Source organism: Dipodomys spectabilis, unplaced genomic scaffold (genome assembly GCF_019054845.1).
Source record: "Dipodomys spectabilis isolate Male_0828 unplaced genomic scaffold, ASM1905484v1 ptg000038l, whole genome shotgun sequence".
Taxonomy (NCBI): Eukaryota; Metazoa; Chordata; class Mammalia; order Rodentia; family Heteromyidae; genus Dipodomys; species Dipodomys spectabilis.
Window position 1 is genome coordinate 2501998 of NW_024870715.1, and position 19267 is coordinate 2521264.

General features: G+C 36.9%; 1 protein-coding gene across 2 annotated transcripts in view; it reads left to right on the forward strand.

The window, feature by feature from the left end:
- Positions 1–18045, forward strand: part of Prkd1 (protein kinase D1) — a 325743-nt gene extending 307698 nt beyond the window's left edge. For both annotated transcript variants that reach the window (XM_042677421.1, XM_042677422.1), the window contains exons 16-18: positions 437–704; positions 16589–16674; positions 17543–18045. In XM_042677421.1, the coding sequence (XP_042533355.1) occupies positions 437–704; positions 16589–16674; positions 17543–17761 (573 nt within the window). In that variant the 3' untranslated portion in view covers positions 17762–18045. The remainder of the gene's footprint in view (positions 1–436; positions 705–16588; positions 16675–17542) is intronic.
- The last annotated feature ends 1222 nt before the right edge of the window (positions 18046–19267 follow it).

The following is a 19267-nucleotide window of genomic DNA, read 5'->3' on the forward strand; positions in this document are numbered from 1 at the left end:
ATCAACACATAAACCAGTTTTTGAATATATAAGGTGGAAAATAGAAGTTTTTCTACCATGAGAAAGACATATCATTATGCATGAAATACAGTTGTCAGACAATATATCATGCATATGTATTTATATAGTCTATATTATATAGTCTATATTTTATAATTGTATATAGTCTAGAAAAGAAACTATATAATGCAAACTATATACAATATATTTATAATATATAATATATCCACACACACACACACACACACATATATATATATATACAGATGTGTATATGTAATATACATATTTATATGCAGATGTGTATATGTAATATAAATATATATGTTATAGCTAGCAGACCTGAGCAACTCCACACATACACAGACACACACACACACACACACACACACACAATTTTATACTCATTCTTTCAGAGAATTCTTCTTATCAACAGGTGAAACTTTGTGATTTTGGTTTTGCTCGGATCATTGGAGAGAAGTCTTTCCGGAGGTCTGTGGTGGGTACTCCAGCTTACCTGGCCCCTGAGGTTCTCAGGAACAAGGGCTATAATCGCTCTCTAGACATGTGGTCTGTTGGGGTTATCATCTATGTGAGCCTAAGTGGCACATTCCCATTTAATGAAGACGAAGACATTCACGACCAGATCCAGAATGCAGCTTTTATGTATCCACCAAACCCCTGGAAGGAGATCTCTCACGAAGGTAATAGCTTCAATCCCAACCCAATAGTGTTTTCATTATCCATCACTATGCTTCTAATCTCACTGTAAATTATTAAAATCTCTAGATGTTCATAGTGCCCACTAGATTGGAAACAATTGGTTATAGTGAATTGGGAAGTAAAATAAATCAAAAAATGTCTTTGGATATGTTATGTGTTTTTTATAAAAACAAAGAATTAGGAAAACTTGTATTACAAGGTTAGTGAAATAAGCTGGAAGAAACTTGTTCATATTTTGGTATAGTTCCCTAGAACATATAAATATGTGTGTGTTCATGGAATGAAAATGCATTTTTAACTTATCACCATGTACTTGGTTTTATATTAATGCCTCCCTTTTTTTGGTGATACTGAGGCTTGAACTTAGGGCCTTCTACTTTCTAAGCAAGTACTTCACCCCTTAAGACACACACCAGTCCTTTTGCTTTTAATTTGTTTTCCAAATAGGTCCTTTTGATTTTTTTTTTTTTTTTTGGCTTCTGAGTGTGATCTTCTTACCTCTGCCTCCCATGTATATGGCTAGAATTACAGTAATGCCCACCACACACAACCTTTCCTTAAGTACTTTTAAAATACTGCCAACACAAAAACATTATGATGTTTACCAAAGCCTGTATAATATTTTATTTATCAATGTCCTTGGAATTCAGGGATTGAATCAACATGCTCAGTACTTGAAAATATTTGTCTATAATTTCTCTATGTATTTAGATGGCCACATTAGTTTGGCAGTTGTATAATTAAAAACTATATTCTTCTTTTTTAATGTTATTTCTTTTTTTCTTGAAATTTATTTATTGTTATTATAAAAGGTGATGTACAGAGAGGTTATGGTTACATAACTCAGATAAAGAGTACATTTTTGTTAACAAAATCATCCCTTCCTTTGCTCACTCCCTATTCTTCCCTCCCATCTACACACACACAAGTTGTTTAGTTCATTTTAAACATAGAGTCAAGAGTATTGCTGATGCATTTGTTCAGCCTTTTCCCCACTATTTCTGTGTCTTCCCCTTACCTTCCCAAAGATAGATTAATGAACAAACAAGACAAAAATAAATAAAAACAAAAAACAACAACAAAGGAAAGAAACCTCATTTACACTTCCTAGAGTTCATTTTGATAAATATTATTTTACGTGGTCGGATGCACATAGCTATTGTGCCTATGTAATCCCCTCCTAAGAACATCCTCCTTTGGTCTCACTCTCTGAATACCTAGAGACCTGTATAATTTATCATGACTCTGTGTTTTTTTTTTATTTTACCATCCAGTGTGTTCACTTGTAGATTAATAGGCACATTCTAGTTATCACAGATGAGGAAAACCATTAAACCTGTGTTTCTTTGGATCTGGCTTACTTCACTTAATATAATTTTTTCCAAGTCTTTCCATTTCCTTATGAATGGTACAATATCATTCTTAGTAAATTCCTCAGTAAATTACTTTGGAGTTGCTTTAATTTTCAAATTCAATCTCATAGGTAGGTTCTTGTATTATATTTCTCTTTCAAATAAGAAAAATAATGCAAAAGAAGCGACACCACAGGCAAGAATCATGAAACTCGTCATTGGTCCCATGAGAACTCAGCCAATCTGTGCCTGTGTCTGTTCACCAGAAGCCCTGTTTCCTTGCTAAACAGTGTCTAGGCAATGTCTAGCTCAAAGTTTGCTATGACTTTAGATTCCTACCACCTAAAAGACTAATGCCTTCCTATATGTATGTCTCCTATTGATGCTTATTATCACATACACTAGCATAGAAATGGGAAAATATATAAACTGCCCAAGGTAGATTAAGGTCTTAGATCTTGTTAGTAGTAAATGGAAAGCACTATCCATTATCAGAGCTTTAAGTTACCATTAGCAACAACCTCTAACATCCTCTAATTAGTTGTAAATCTTAGGTAGGTGTATATATCTTAATGGAATCTGTGGCCTACAAAAGAGCTATCATGTGTGCCAAAGGAACAGCTAAGTATTTAGGATAACACAGCAAAGATGAAAATAAAGTGTAGTTATTTTTTTCTTTCCCAGAAGGTAGAAGAGAAAGCAGTTCTGAATAAGTGTGTGGCTGGTACTTCTTGTCACAAGTTTACCTTTAAGGAGTATTAACCTTTATGCTGTATACATCTCTAATCAAGAAATTCAGTAAAATAACTTGACACTGTTTGTAAGACTGCCAATCTAGATTATCTCAGAATCCAATCAGCAGCTGAAGAAACAGTTGTTGAGAAATCACAATTTACGTCCAACACAACTAATAATGAAAACGGGACAGACACATAATGCGTCTTAGAAATGTGAAATATAATTATGGAGATAGCCTATATGAATTTAGAAAAATAATCATTCATTTCCTTGAATTGTCAACTGAATATAAAATCAGGATCTCCAAGTTCAGAGGAGGGAGAGTCACTGTAGATTTGATTAGCTGGAACTGATGAGATAGAATGACATTCGCCACAAACGAATGGAAAGGAAGAGATCTAGCATTGAAGTAAACGTATAATTCAAAAGCCATTTGTGTCTGACAAGAGAAAAAGTTATATGAAGAAAAACCCAGGTGGAAGATAAAGCCCTAAATCTCCTTTGAGTGGACAGAGGTGAGATGCTTTGAGCTTCTAGGGAATAGACTAGAAGGAATATTCTACTTTCTAAAATACAGCAATTAATAGTAATTTTATGTACTTTGTTCCACATATTCCTTCCTAATTTTACATTTTAGGGAATCTTTAAGCTAAGTGTATCTGGCTTACTTATAATTATGTAGAAAAAATGGACATAATGGGACCTCTTGGAATAAAGAGGACAAAGAAGAGTTAACAAGAACTGTGTAGAGTGCCCTGACTTCCAGAGTTTATATGGTATTCCGCTTATGAATGGATACTGTAATATACAGACTAGATCCTTTAACATATACCTTAACCAAAAGTTAAGAATGAGGGCTGGGAAGGTGGCTCAATGGTAGAGTGTTTGCTTTGCATGCCTGAGGGCCTGGGTTCGATTCCTCAGCACTATATAAGCAGAAAAAGTCAGAAGTGGCACTGTGGCTCAAGTGGTAGAGGCCCTGGGTTTGATTGCTCAGCAACATATAAGCAGAAAAAGCCATAAGTGGCTCTGTGGCTCAAGTGGTAGAGCACTAGCCTTGAGCTGAAGAGCTGAGGGACAGTGCCCAGGCTCAGAGTTCAGGCCCCACGACCAACAACAACAAAAAAACAGAATGAGGAAGTCAGGTATGGGTGACTCATACTTGTATTCCTAGTTCCTCAGAAGGCTGAGATCTGAAGGGTCATTGTTTGAGGACAGCTTGGGCAAAAAAATGCATGAGGTTCCATTCTCAATTAACCAGCAAAAAGAAGAGCCCAAATGATAGAGCATCAGCCATCAGCAAGAAAGCTAGAGAAAGAAAACTTAAGAATTAGTAATAAATGTTGCCTCTATTAGTAACATTTACTGTATCTATACATCTCCCATACCACACGCTGGTCACTGCTCCCAGTTACAAAGGTGGCCAGTGCAGTAATTTAATTAATATTTGTAAATTAAATGGGAGAACAGTAATGTAGAGAAAACTGAAATACGCTTCAGTGGAGGGGAATTACATTTTTTTAAAAAGTGGTTTTTCTCCAAGTATCTATGGTTGGTAAAGAACCAGTTTTGCCCTAATTTCTAAATATATGAACCAATACTTTATGAACTAAACAATATATACAATATTTATATAGAAATGTTATTCACTGAAGATCCATAGGATTCCATTCCCTTTTCTCAAACACTACTCACTGCAGTATGACTGAGCAGATAAGGAACATGTTATTTTAAGCCTCTAATCTGTCATTTCCATGAAAAGGAGAATTTTAAGTGTGAAAGTCAAAAGAATTACTTCTGGGGGCTGTCATGGGGCCTGAACTCTGGGCCTGGGTGCTGTCCTCAGCTCTTCAGCTCAAGGCTAGCACTCTACCACTTGAGTCACAGCACCACTTCCGGCTTTTTTCTCTTTCCTTATGTGGTGCTGAAGAATCAAACCCAGGGCCTCATGCATGCAAGGCAAGCGCTCTACCACTGAGCCACCTTCCCAACCCAAGAATTACTTTTTTCTATGTTTGTTCATCTTCTCAGGATCCTAACACAGGTCTTAACTGATTCCTTGGTACATGTTCCTTGCTAATTAATAAAGCTTTTGTTTCCCCAGAGTTTCTTCTTTCAGGTAGAGCAGTGACACCAGTGACCATAAGATGTGGTTGTATAGTTACTGAAGGAGATAGAGGTTACCTCAGTGCAAGTTACTTCATTAAGAGAACAAGGACAAGCTTTGCAGGGCTGGATAGGAATGAGCTTGTTAGAGTACTAATACATTTCCATCATTGCATTGATGTGTTCCATTAGAGAGGTACAGTAGATTTAAGAAGGGTTAGTAATGGGCCATGGAGATCACCAGAGAAATTACTACCATTTTCTTTCTGACTTTTTATATTCCTTGATATGCCATTAAGGAAGCAAGCAGGCAGTAATCAACACAGAGGCAGGCTCGGAAATTGTCTCACAATGAGCGCCCGACCCCTGCAGACAGAAGATCATTTCTGTGTTCACAGGTGAAGTCCACAGAAGCACCTATTCCCAAGGCACCTGCTGCGTTGTTACTGCTCACCCTCAGAGTCACATGGCTTTCTGGTATTCTTAAGAATTAAAATCAGGAAGGAAACCTGATAGCTCATATAGAAAGAGAAAAGTCAGAGATGCCCTTACATCAATCCAAAGTAAGTCTTTAGTGCAGAATTGATAAGCAAATCGTGATGGTGTACCAGGAGCCCCTACACATGGGATCCAACAGCTTCCAGGAAAGTATTTCTGCCTCTTTTCACTAATAAGCACAGCTGTAATTTATTCTCCCACTTGATCTCAGTCTTCAGCTGTACAGAATCAAGTATGTGGAATACCAAGGCATAGAATGGCTATAATATACCACTAAGTTTATCAAAGCGTCTAAATTTTATTTTAAAAGCATATTTTTTGGCCATTCAGCTTGGCAAATTCAAGTTAAATTGGTCACAAGTATGTTTTTCCCTCCCAGGAATTGGAGATTGAAAAATACAGCCAGTACAAACACAAAGAGAAGCTAAATAAAAGCCTAGCACCATTACCACATGGTATGTTTTCAAAAATCCAACTGTGTTCCAGAATGCTAAACACTTAAGTTGGAAGTAGCACTTTGCCATGAAAAGGAACCAGCTGTAGGTCCCTCTTTCACTACATATTGTTCAAAACAAAAAAATAACCCCATTGAAAATAAGACTTGGATAGATGAGACCCAGAAATCCAATGGTAGGAGGAACAAAAGAAAGACAATTGTCATTTTAATCATTAAACTGTGTTTGTAACAGTTTATGAAGCTTGCGGATTCAGCAAGCCTGATGAATATTAATGAATAGATTGATTTGTCAACATATTAACACCACTGTCAGACATAACAGCACGCAGGAAAGGCATGGAGACCAGCCAGAGAACCGCTTCAAACTACTGACTGGGTGCCAGGAAATGTAATCACAATTGATAAAGTAAATTAGGCCTATCAGAACCTCCATAGGGGCTTAACATCTTAAACAATTGCAACTTAAAATTCTAGAATTAATCCTGTTTAATATTTTAAATAAATATTTTATTCATAAGTAATAATAAATATGATCCAAAGACATACAATGACATATAAAATGTCTACCAGTTCAATGATTGTGTGTGTATAAAGATTTCATTATCTAGTGAGGCAGTGTATGAACACATGTCCTACTAAGAAAGGTTTCATTTATTTTGATAAGTAAAGTGTAATTCATGGTATTCTTTGATAAATGATCATTTGTAGAGAGAAACTAGCCAGATGTTTTAATAAGAATTTGACACTGTGCATGCTCAAAATTTGACTAATGTATATCACTAGTAATCAACTTCTAGTTGACATACATTCTGAATATAGGAAGAAATGTCCGATTAAAGAATAAACAAAAGGTTAAATTTGGTAGGTTTGTTTTTTCCTACGTTCTTTTTCTGTTTCCTGTGTTCTTTTTAAATCAAACTTCAGAACAGATTTTACTCAGGGTTCAGCAGTCTAGCTAGGAGTAATATGAAAATGCTGCCTCCTTCATTATTTAAAAAAACCACGAACACATTTTTTTATTGTGAAAATACCATACAGAGAGGTTACAATTATATGAGCAAGATAATGAGTACATTTCTTATCAAGCAGTGTTGCCTCCTCCTTTGTTTCCCCTTCCCATTCCTTCCCATCCCCCCCCATGCCAAAGTTGTAAAGTTCGTTTTCTTTTAGCATGGCATAACATTTGATTTTCAGACAATAAATAGAGTCATACTGAGTTTTCTCTGAACTTGAAAACTTTAAATTTTTTTATACACGTTGGTAAGCCATATTTTCCTATTTTATATTTAGACCTTTATAGTGGTGGGAGGCTTAGTTTTTTGTGTTTGTTAAATATTATTTTGCCAAGATGACCCATTGCTCCCACCTGTGATTGTGGATATTAAAAGGGTAATCCACCTTGTTTTGTTCTTCCTGTCTTTATTAAGCAGAAGTTATCCTGAAACTCTAAATCATCATTCTAAAATGATGGTGAGATACAAATTAAAAATACCTAAGGGATTCCAAGAATAAGAATAAGTAATCAGAGGCCTCTAAAGACTTTCAAGTGATCTTTGATTTTGTTTTACATACTAATATTAGTATGAACCACTAATGCTAATATTAGTATTACTTGGTTGATATTAACACCATTGTCAGGTATAAAAGCATTTATGTATATTAAACAACAGCACTGGTAGCCTATAATCCCAGCTACTCAGGAGGCTGAGGTCTAAGGATTGTGGTTCAAAACCAGCCCACTGGGTAGGAAAGTCCATGAGACTCTTCTCTCCAATTAACCATCAGTGGCGCTGTGGCTCAAAGTGGTAGAGCACTAACCTTGAGCAAAAGAGCTCAGGCACAGCATATAAGCCATGAGTTCAAGCCTCACAACCAACCCCTACTCCACCTCTCCTAAAAAAAAACCATAACAATACCAGTAGTATTGAAAAACAAGTCTTCAAAGGCTTTTTATGTAAAATATAAATGGAAAAAATTATCCATTCTGAGCCCATAAGAATAACAACTATATTTTGATTTCTACCCAAATTTTAAATTGTTTGGACATGGGGTTGGTAAGTTCTGTTTGTTTGTGTTGAAACAATTCATGATTTCTCAAATCGCATTGCCAGCCATCAGGAGAAAATGAAATTGAATGTGAAGGAAGGGAGTAACTATTGATAGGAAAAGTTTTTACCAAGGGAAAGAGCTGAAAAAAGGAGACACCGACTTGAGTCTCAAAAGGTCTTGCACTTCATTGGATTCCGGTAATTGACTCAGGAATGAGTGAGATGATGATTTCCAGTGGCCTTGTTTGCTGCTGGCAGCCTCTGGTTTCAGCCCCTGAGAGGAGCGTCCCAGTTAGTGTTGCTGGGCAACGGCATGCTGGGCTGAGAGCTGGAATGTGAAGGGCTGCAAAACGATTTTTAAAATAAACACACAACTTACCATCAGCATGAAGCAAAGCAAGGCGAGAGATGTACTAAGTGCTACACTGAAGAGGACAGTAAAGCTGAATTGAAAAGGAGGGGGGGGAAAAAACTGGCATGAAGGCCCAGGGACTGGAGGTTGATAAAGGGTGACAGCTCCATCCAAAAATTGACTGTTCTGATGTAGTTTCTAATTTGAAAGTATGAACCAGAGTAACTTGAGGGTAAAGAAAAGACAGGATAGAAAAACAGAAAAATAAAAGGTACGGTGTCTAGACAAAAGGAAATCAGCCCTGAGGAGTCATAAATAATGTTCCTTCTGTAAAATAAATACTATGAACAGCCTGCTTTGTGTGTATTATCAGCATCATTCTGACTTTCTGAGAGAAATAACTCCTGATCCTATGGTCTGTTGCATTCTGCAGAGTTGTGACGTCCTACTACTCGGGAATATTTATAGCCAAAGTATACAAACCATATGCCCACACGATGGGTGTTAAAACTTAAAGCTGAGAAAAAGGCCATTTAAATTTCTAATGAATGTATTGAAGCTACAAAATGGTATTTATCAAACAATTTTCTAAATGAAGTTTAGATGTGTCTCTAATTCAAGATATATAAAATTTACTGCAAATAAAGCCCGATATATCTAATATGTGCACTATCAAAGGAGCTAAACTCTAATGGTAGGAGAGGGTGAGACAGAAATTACTGAAATAAGAAGATTCAAGGTGACTGAGAAACCCATTAGCTGTGCATTTTGTAGGATTTCCTTTAAGCTTTGAATATCCTTCCTTTAGCAATGGCCCAAGTTGTTACAAACACATAAATAGTTTTATATATACACAGTATTTGTGAGACACTAAGAATGGCTGCAGCATAGTTGGTACAGTTTCACAGAAAATTCTGCAGAGGAAATAGAATCTATAAGACTATACGTTAATGGAACATTTTCTATTATAAAAGAAAACCTTAAGCGTCTGCATATACCATTTAGTTTTGTCTCATCCAAGGATCTGGCAAATAGGCTACATTACTTTCAGCTCTCCTAACTGCTCAAAGGGAATATCCATAAAATTTTCTTTTTGCTTTCTAGACATTTTAATCTTTTTACTGATGAGGGAGAGACAAAAATTTCGGCATAGGAAGTTGTTAGCCAAAAATGTGTTGTAACCCATAAAAGAAACGTTAGGCTTCAAACAGTAGATTTTTTTTTTCATTTTTCAATGTTTAAGAAACTGTGAGTCCATAGCTAAGGACATTTTAGAAAGCACTCAAGGATTTGGTGATGAGAAGACGAGAAAACAACAAAATGGTGAGACAAAGGACAAGGGGGAACCAATACAAAAGCGATATACACAAGACAATATGTTGGAAATAATCTGTACAACTTGTTGTGGGGGAGTAAAGAAAGTAGAAGGAAAGGGAGGGAAAGGGTAATAAGGTTGACAAGAAATGTACTCATTACCTTACTATGTAACTGAAACCTCCCTGTATATCATCTTGACAATAAAAAAAGAAAAACAGAAGATGAAAAAAATGAAGCTACATCATCCCATTATATATCTTCCATTAAGAAGTCAGCAGACAGCCAGGCACCAGTGGCTGACTCCTATAATCCTAGCTACTCAGAAGGCTGAGATCTTGAGGATTGTGGTTCAAAGCCAGCCCATTCAGCAAAGTTCATGAGGCTCTTATTGCCAATAAACCACCAGAAAACTGGAAGTGGCATTGTAGCTTTAGTAGAGTGCTCACCTTGAGCTGAAGAGCAGAGGGACAGTGCTAGGCCCAGAGTTCAAGCCGTGACAACCAAAAAAAAAAAGTCAGCAGACTTCCCACATAGTTACTATGTGATTAGGAGAGTTTATATCTAAGACAATGTTTATTAAGATGGGCGTAGAGGGTGGAACTTAAAGATGGATAAAAGAACAAGATTTACAGAATACCAGAAAGACTGATTGCTGTCAGCAAACAATCGTAACACTCTTTGAAAACATTGGTATCATACATACTGCGAAGAAGAGAAACTGCCCATTGTCTTTTACTCCTGATTAGGAGATGTGGGGAGACAGACCATCAAGGGAGAGAGTAAGGGAACAGGATGTGAAACAAAAAGAATGTACCAAGAGCTTAGAAACCTCTTATTTCATGTACTGCTTGGACCCTTGGACCCTAATCTCAATCCAACTCCTCCAAAGGGCATCTTGTATTGCCCCCCAAAAACAAAGACCAGCCACTATGTTGCACCATACATTGCCCTGTTAAATCTGCATATTTGTATATAGCCTTTTATGATTTTTGTAGAAGGGGTAAGATAGCTAAAATTTTTGAGGCATTCTCTGTTTCTTCAAGTATCCTTTTCTCATGGGTTCCAGATAGCTCATGGGCTGCAGACCCTTGTAGATCCCAAAGTGACCAGGTTCCTGTCCAGACCTGGGAAATATAGATCTCCCGTTCTTCTGCTCAACCAGCAGCAATCATCTTCTTCTCTTCTAGTATCTCTCAGGCAAGACCAGGTTTTCTCTCTTCCTTGCTTTACTTTTGAGAGGAATTCAAGGACCAGTCCAATTTTGTCCCCGTCTCTCCCAATCTTCTCTTCCTCCTCTTCACAGTTCCAAAAACATACCAACCTTACCAATATTCCTTCTGGGTCAGAGGTTTGAATTTTGGATTTTGAATTTTGTGTTTGAACTAGAGTTATGACTCCATTTGGGTTTTTCTTCTGATTATCCGCTCTTCTGGGACAGCTGATTTGTCTTGCTTTGTTGCATTGTTCTTAATGAATTACCTTAGCAAACGCCTCTGGAGGCTAGCACCTGAGGAGGAAATTGAACAATTGTAAGCTGACATAGATGGATAAATATTGAATACTGAAGATGCTAAATGATATGATCTTTACATAAACCATGGGTAAAATAAGACAGATACTAGGATACTTAAGGTAGGCTAGTTGTATGACTTTCTTAAAAAGAGAAAGAATGGAACCTGAAATCAGTCTGCAAAAATCTTGGTATTTATTCCTAACAAAACCATAGAATGCTGGACACCACTGGCTCACATCTATCATTCTAGCTACTTAGGAGGCTAAGATCTAAGGGTCACAGTTCAAAGCCAGGTTGGATAGTTAAATGCAAGCCACTTTTGTCTCTGATTGTTTAGCAAAAAGCCAGAAGTGAAGGTGTAGCTTTAGTAGTTCAGCTTCAGCCTTGAGCAGAAAAAGCAAGACAGAAGCTCCAGGCCCTAAGTTCAAGCCTTAGTACAAAAGTAAATAAATAAACAAATAAAATGCATGATTCAATAAATAGTTGGCAAACATGTACAAAACAAATCTTGGCCCTTAGAATGAAATTAAAATTCATTATTAATCAATTGTAGCTTACTAGAAATACATTATGCCAAAATAACCACCCTTTCTTTTTAAGGATTATCAGTAGATGAATTATGTCAAGAACTGATGCCTCTTGATTATAATAAATCACTTGAAGGGTCATAGGGAAGTGCTATGTGGAGTCTTGAGGAACCTCCATACTGCTTTCCAAAGTGGTTGAACAAGTTTACACTCCCACCAACAATGAAGTAGGGTTCCCTTCTGTCCACATCCCCTCCAACATCTGTTATTAGAGTTCTTGATTATAGCCAATGTAACTGGGGTGAGGTGGTATCTCAATGTTGTTTTGATTTGCATTTCTTTTATGGCTAGGGAGGTTGAGCATTTCTTCATGTGTCTATTGGCCATCCTTCTTTCCTCTTCAGAGAAGTTTCTCTTTAAAACTTTAGCCCACTTATTTATTGGGCAGTTGTTTCTTTGAGGATTTGTTGTTGGGTATTTAATTTTTTGAGTTCCAAGTATATTTTAGATATGAGACCCTTGTCCATTGTATGGCTAGTGAAGATCTTCTCCCAATCCGTGGGCTTTCTATTGATCATGCTAGCTATGCCCTTTGCCATGCAGAAGCTCTGCAGCTTCATGGAATCCCATTTGTCCAACCTTTCTTTGATTTGTTGTGTTTCTGGGTCTCTATTAAGAAAATTTCAGCCTGTTCCAAGGAGACCTAGGGTTTCTCCTATTCCATCCTGTAATGTTTTCAGGGTGTCTGCTTTGACTCCGAGGTCTTTGATCCATTTGGAGTTGATTCTGGTGCAGGGTGACATATAAGGATCTAGCTTTAGTTTTCGACAGGTGATTTACCAATTTCCTACCAGAGCGTTTGGAAGAGATGATAAGGGCTGAAAGGAAATATTACTTGTTATAAGCCTTGCTTGAAGAATCATTAGCAAACCTGTCCATTAGAGACCTGATATTTAATAGAGCCAGCAGGAACTGTTTATAATAAATTGATTAATATATTATAATAATATAATATAATAATTAATCTATTAATATATAGTCTGAACTTATTCAATGTGAAAGATAGTGACATTCATTCTCTTATGCAAGGAGATCATGTCTTATGAAATGTAGTCTGCAATGACAAACACACACACACACACACACACACACACACACACACACACACACACACACACACACACACACACACACACACACACACACACACACACACACACACACACACACACACACACACACCCCTCTGCATTCCAGTACAGAAAGGTATGGTACAAAAGTAAACTAAGAGGAATTTAATGTTCATGACTAAAACAATTAAATATTGAGATTATTATGGTCAATTAATGTTATAATATAACTTTGTTTGTCAGGGTTAAACAAAGGAGGAGGCAACAATGCTGGATAAGAAATGTACTCCTTACCTTGCTCATGTAACTGTAGCCCCTCTGTACAGTATTTTCACAATAAAAACCTTATTTAAAAAATATGAATCCAAAAAATAAAAAAGAAAACAACCTTTATACCCAGAACCTCCGGGTTTCCATCTTATCTTCATTGCCTAGGAGCAATCTGGCTTTCACCAAGCTACATAGCTTTGTGAGCATTCAGTTTTTCCTTTTCTACAAAATAAAAAATAGTAACTGGTCTCATAGAGCTATTATAAGAAATAAGGAAGAATAAGGATGTAAAAATGTTTGTAAAAATGAAAAACCTTCAGTCCTAGACAATGGAGAGAGAGAGAGAGAGCGAGAGAGAGAGAGAGAGAGAGAGAGAGAGAGGAAGAGAGAGCTCATTATTAACCTCTCATTTAATAATGAGCAAAATTCTGGTAACTAATGATCATGGAATTATAACAAGGATTGGAAAAAATGGTAGTGAGCATTAAAACAAGGCTGTACAGGAGACTGAATAAAAGACAAGTGAAAGAACTAAGATAAGGTTAAGGGAAAACACTGGGACTGAAGACTTTAAGAGTGTCACATAGAAGAGTCAGTTCTTTATATCTACAACACAAATAGGACTAGTGAGGGTAAGCTGTAAGAGGCTAATTTTTTAAGTGTAAATAGAATATTAATTAAAGGTGAAGACTTACTATACTTTCATAGGATCTCTGGAGGCGGGGAAGGCAAGAGCCTCCACCTTTTGCCTTTGTAATTAGCTTGGTAGCTCTTCAGGGCCAGTGCTTCATAATGATAAACCTTTGATTCCCCTAATCAATTACCACCAGTAATTACTCAGGTAAAATCTGGTGAATGGTAGGTTAGTGATTGGCTTATACATGTGAGGAAGGAACTCTTTACGATATGAGTATTGTAGCAGTTTAGACATGGCTGATAAAGAGAACTTGAAAACAAGAAGGGAAGGAGAGAGAAAGAGATAAAGAAAAGAGTAACAGGAAAGGGAAAATGAAGGAAAGGAAAGGGAGTGAAGGAAAGGAGAGGACAGGAAGGGAGACATTACATCTCTTTACAAAAATAGATTTAGTCAAAGGCATTTGAATTGTGCGTTCATTTCATGCTGAGTTTTCTGAGACTTAATAAAGATGCTTTGAGAGTTCTCGAAACAGTGACAAGTAAGTGTATACTCTTCACTAACAATAATGACCTCTTTTCTCAGTAATCTCAAGGTCCCAATATCCAACTACAAGTTCTAACATTTCATATTAAATTATTTCTGATTTGTGGTTTTAAGAGCCCCAGACCGTATTAATACACATAAGTATTTATGCACATACATATCACCTCTAGTTCTCTTCTGATGCCCTAATCTGCTTTCTCTTGGAGGCACAACATTGCTTTGCTGTACGTATTCTGTTCTCAAGGATATCATGGCACAGTTAGACTTAGGATTTATGCTTCATTCCGAAGAACCATTTTCCTTCTTCACATAGTCCATTTCTTTCCAGCCACTTCTGCCTTCTCCTCTAGCAGTATTTCCACCCCATTAGGCGGTGTAGTTCACTGCTGGTGCCCATTTGGGCACTAACCAAACCTTTTATGGAGTTACTGTACCCCTACCTGCCTAATTACAGAATTCAAAGCAGAACTAGTGAATTAATAACGTGTATTTATTCCCTGCGGCGTCTGGGGTAGTGTAATGCTGCAGCGTGCTTACAGTAGTATGCAAGCTTTCTCTTCACCCCTCATCCTCCAGCAGCCAGAATGGAAGGTGCACTTTACTCACCAGTGAGTAAATCATGTGAATGGCTGTTTTAAAGCATATGCCCAATACACAGCTCACAGAGAGAACTATACTTTCAAAAGCTCTCTGAGAACACATGCTTGGAATCTGAAATTGTACTAAGTATTGTGTTTTCTCAGGAATCCTAGCTGAAGCAAGACTGTAGAGGCACACATGACATGAAAATGTGTGCCACTGCATTGATTTCCTCAACCAAAGAATTCTCTAATGTTTGATCCTACAACTCTTCAGTAGGGGCAAAAACTTGTATATTAGTACCAAAGCTGTATAATTCTAGATTAACAGAACACACTAGAAGTCACTTCTCATGGCTGATAGCAAGGAAGATTCTGAATCATTCTGGGTCAGTGTGACAATCTTAGTGTCTCCGCTTCAGGCAATAGTCTGTATTTTCAGATCCATGTAGGTTGAGGCTAACCAAACAATAGAGTAATCAGTAATGTCTGTCAAAGTTCTCTGTGGTTGTGAAAGTTAGTTAATTCTCATTTTTTAAAAAAAATGTGGCTGAGCACCAGTAGTTCATGCCTGTAATCTTTGCTACTCAGTAAACTGAAGTCTGAGGATCATGGTTCTATACCAGCTCATCAGGAAAGCTCATGTCTCCAATCAACCACTTAAAAAGCCGGAAGTGGAGCTGTGCTTCAAGTGTTGGAGTGCCAGACATGAGCAAAAAAACCCTAATGCCTAAGCCCTGAATACAAGCCATACCTGGCACACAAAAGAAAATCAAACAAAATCTGCCTATTTGTCTACAGTTTTTGATTGCTAAATTCATTCCTCAGATCTGATGGTCAGGGTGGGTCAAAGTGAGAATTAAATCTCTGAAATGTATGTGAATTCACCACGTTGACACATTTTACTTAGTTCTTTTGTAGAAGAAAATGAGAAAAGCAACAAATATCAAAGTATGTAAGAATAAGTAAAGTGTAAGAGTGATTTAATAATGAACTATGAACAGTGTAGGCTGAAGAAATAATTTCTAGAGGAGGGTAAGAACTCCATCCCATGGTGCTGTGGTAATTGGAATGTTTTATAGATAACTCTAAAAACAAAGTCATCTTTTCTTCCTACATCCCATGAATAGCTGTCCAACTAAAGGTAGGGCATTATACCAGCTGAATGGACTGCAGTTCTAAGTCCTCTGAGAAAACTCCTTCCCCAACAAAAGTCAGTGAGGGCTGATATAATACAAAGTAAAGAGAAAAATGCTTTGCTTTGGACAATTCATTTTCTTTAGTTAACAATGTTACCCTAAGATATCCATGTTATATCGTATTTTTCCATATATCATATCCAAGTGTTGTAATTTAATTCAAGACTAGGAAAACAATTAGGTATATTGAAATCAAATGCATTTTGCACTAAATAATAAATGTTTTATCTTGAATATTAGTGTTAACTTGACTTTAATATAAGACATAATTAAATGACATATATTTAATGAACTTCAGGCACTTTTAATATCTGAAATAAAGTAATATTAAATATCAGACCAATGAAAATTCACATCAAACTCACATAGATTCTATTACTAGTAATGCTTAGTTATTTCTACCTTTATTTTTATAATACCCAAAAGTAAAAGAGGAGTGAGGCTTTAGAATTCTTGAGGACTCATTTTACAAGTCTGAATAACTGCTACCGTCCCTGCGTTTAACTCTAAAACAGCCGATGCGGTATAAACTGTAAATGAATTATGCACTTGTTCTGTATTTGTCATTTATTTATTTTTCCCAATAATTAATCTTTTCAGCCATTGACCTAATCAATAATTTGCTGCAAGTAAAAATGAGAAAGCGCTACAGTGTGGATAAGACCTTGAGCCACCCTTGGTTACAGGTAAAATTAGTCACTTATTTTTCTCCATTGTATGAGTTTCCAAATACTTAGAATAATTCAGTTCCCACTGTAGAAATCTCCTGTCACATTTTCAAAAGTGTATTTATCCTAATATTAATGCATTTCCCAAAGCACATGCAATCTCCTAGGAGTTACTAACAGTCTTAAATTTCTAAACCCTTCTTGTTCTAACAGGAAATTTGACAGAGACAGATGTGGGACACATGCACACACACACACACACACACACACACACATACACACACACACACACACACACACACACACACAGTTTTACTTTTTTAATCCTAAGGATCATAACAGAACTCAGACGACCAGATTTCACAAGCATCTGTATTGTGATCTTGATAAATGTCCCAACAGATGCCCATCTAGTCATGCCCTGTACTCATTTAGAAACTCATTTGTTTTTAAATCCTGAGGGTTATTCTGCGTGGGTACAAATAGATGCAAATGCAAAGCGTGGACATGTATTCTCTTAAATATTAGTTATTTTTCACGTTGACCTGAAAGTTTAGAAAAAATGATACTCTGAAATCCTGAAGGAATATTTTGTAGGCATGAATTTCCAAAAGAACGTCAACATCCTGATTGCTTGACTACGAGCATTGATTAGCCACCTTTTCAGCTATTAGCCACCTTTTCATATAAGTACTTGTATTTTCAAAGGTTAAGCTAAGGATGGCCTCAGTACTGATGCTGTCTCTTGAGGACATGTGACAAATAATGCCACACTATTAGAGTGGAAGAAAAAAGATCACTCACAGTGGTGGGAGCTGACAACCTAGTAGTCAGTTTGTTGAGTTGTAGTGATCTCTGTGGGTAATATTTTGGACTGTTTCTGCAGGACTATCAGACCTGGTTAGATTTACGAGAGCTGGAATGCAAAATGGGAGAACGCTACATCACCCATGAGAGTGATGACTCGAGGTGGCAGCAGTATGCAGGAGAGCAGGGGCTACAGTACCCCCCACACCTGATTGATCCAAGTGCTAGCCACAGTGACAGTCCTGAGACTGAAGAAGGAGAGATGAAAGCCCTCAGCCAGCGTGTCAGCATCCTCTGAGTTCCATCCCTTCTAATCTGTCAAAACACTGTGGAATTAATAAATACATACGGTCAGGTTTAACATTTGCCTTGCAGAACTGCCATTATTTTCTGTCAGATGAGAACAAAGCTGTTAAACTGTTAGCACTGTTGATGTTTCTGAGTTGCCAAGACAAATCAACAGAAGCATTTGTATTTTGTGTGACCAACTGTGTTGTATTAACAAAAGTTCCCTGAAACACTAAACTTGTTATTGTGAATGATTCATGTTATATTTAATGCATTAAACCTGTCTCCACTGTGCCTTTTGCAAATCAGTGTTTTTCTTACTGGAGCCTCATTTGGGTCAGAGACAGAACCTGTCCATGCAGTTGTTGTGTTTGGTATGTCCTATTCATGTTGATGTAAGCAAACTCTTGAAGAGTCAATTATTACCAGTGTTCTATGAACAATTCAAAACACATGGGGAAACAGAAAGTTGGAGGTGAAAGGATATAAAGACACAATCACCTACAAGTGTTACTGTATGGGTTAAAATCTTTTGTCTGCCTGGTGTGCTTCAATATACTGTAACTCAAGTAAGCACACCTAGGAACGCAGAGCCTACTGCTCTTAAGCCTAAATGCCTTAGAAATGTAAACTGCTATATACAAATAGTATGTTCCTTTCTTAAAATACCCTGCTGTACTGTGGGGAAACAGCAGCTAAGAAACCTTTGGCCTTTTGTGTATTTTTCAATAATAAATAAATATTCTTGTCAAAATATGTGACCCTCTGATTTAATTATTTCTTGTTTCTTTTATTTGTCACCCATACTATTGTTTTCTGGACAATTCAATGCAGAAGTATCTGCTGAAAAGCCAGAGAAAAGTCATACTGTCTAGAATTTAACGTAATCTGCGCAGGTGTAGTAAAAGTAAGCTTCAAAGTGTAGTGGAGCCAAGCACTGGTGAGTCATAACTGTAACCCTAACTACTCAGGAGGCTGAAATCCAAGGATCATGATTTGAAGCCTTCTAGCAGGAAAGTCTGTGAGACTATCTCCAGTGAATCACCAAAAAGCCAGAAGGGAAAGTCTATATAGCTCAAGTTCTAGAGCACCAGTTTTGAGTGTAAAAGTTAAGGGTCAGCACCCAATGGCTTTAGTCAGCTCCAATACTCACACTCTCACACATTCACACATATACACTCACAAAATAGTGTAGCAGATAATTTCTGCTATTCATGACATCTAGCTTTTAATGACCAAAGCCGAACAGGAACTTGGAGGTATACATGGAAACATTGCCCTTTGCCTTCTCAATTTAGCTTCATGATTTAGCCAGTATAAGCCAGAGAATATTATTTGTTGGGAGAAACCTGAAAATATTGAGTTAAAAACTAGAGTATTTTAAAGTAATTCAAGAGATGGGGAATGAATAATTGTTATTCTTGGTTTTAGTACTATTTCTGACTTTGAAAGAAATAAGCCTGATTTTTTAAAAGTTCCTCAATCTACTACTTTTAATTTGGGACAAGGTGTGTGC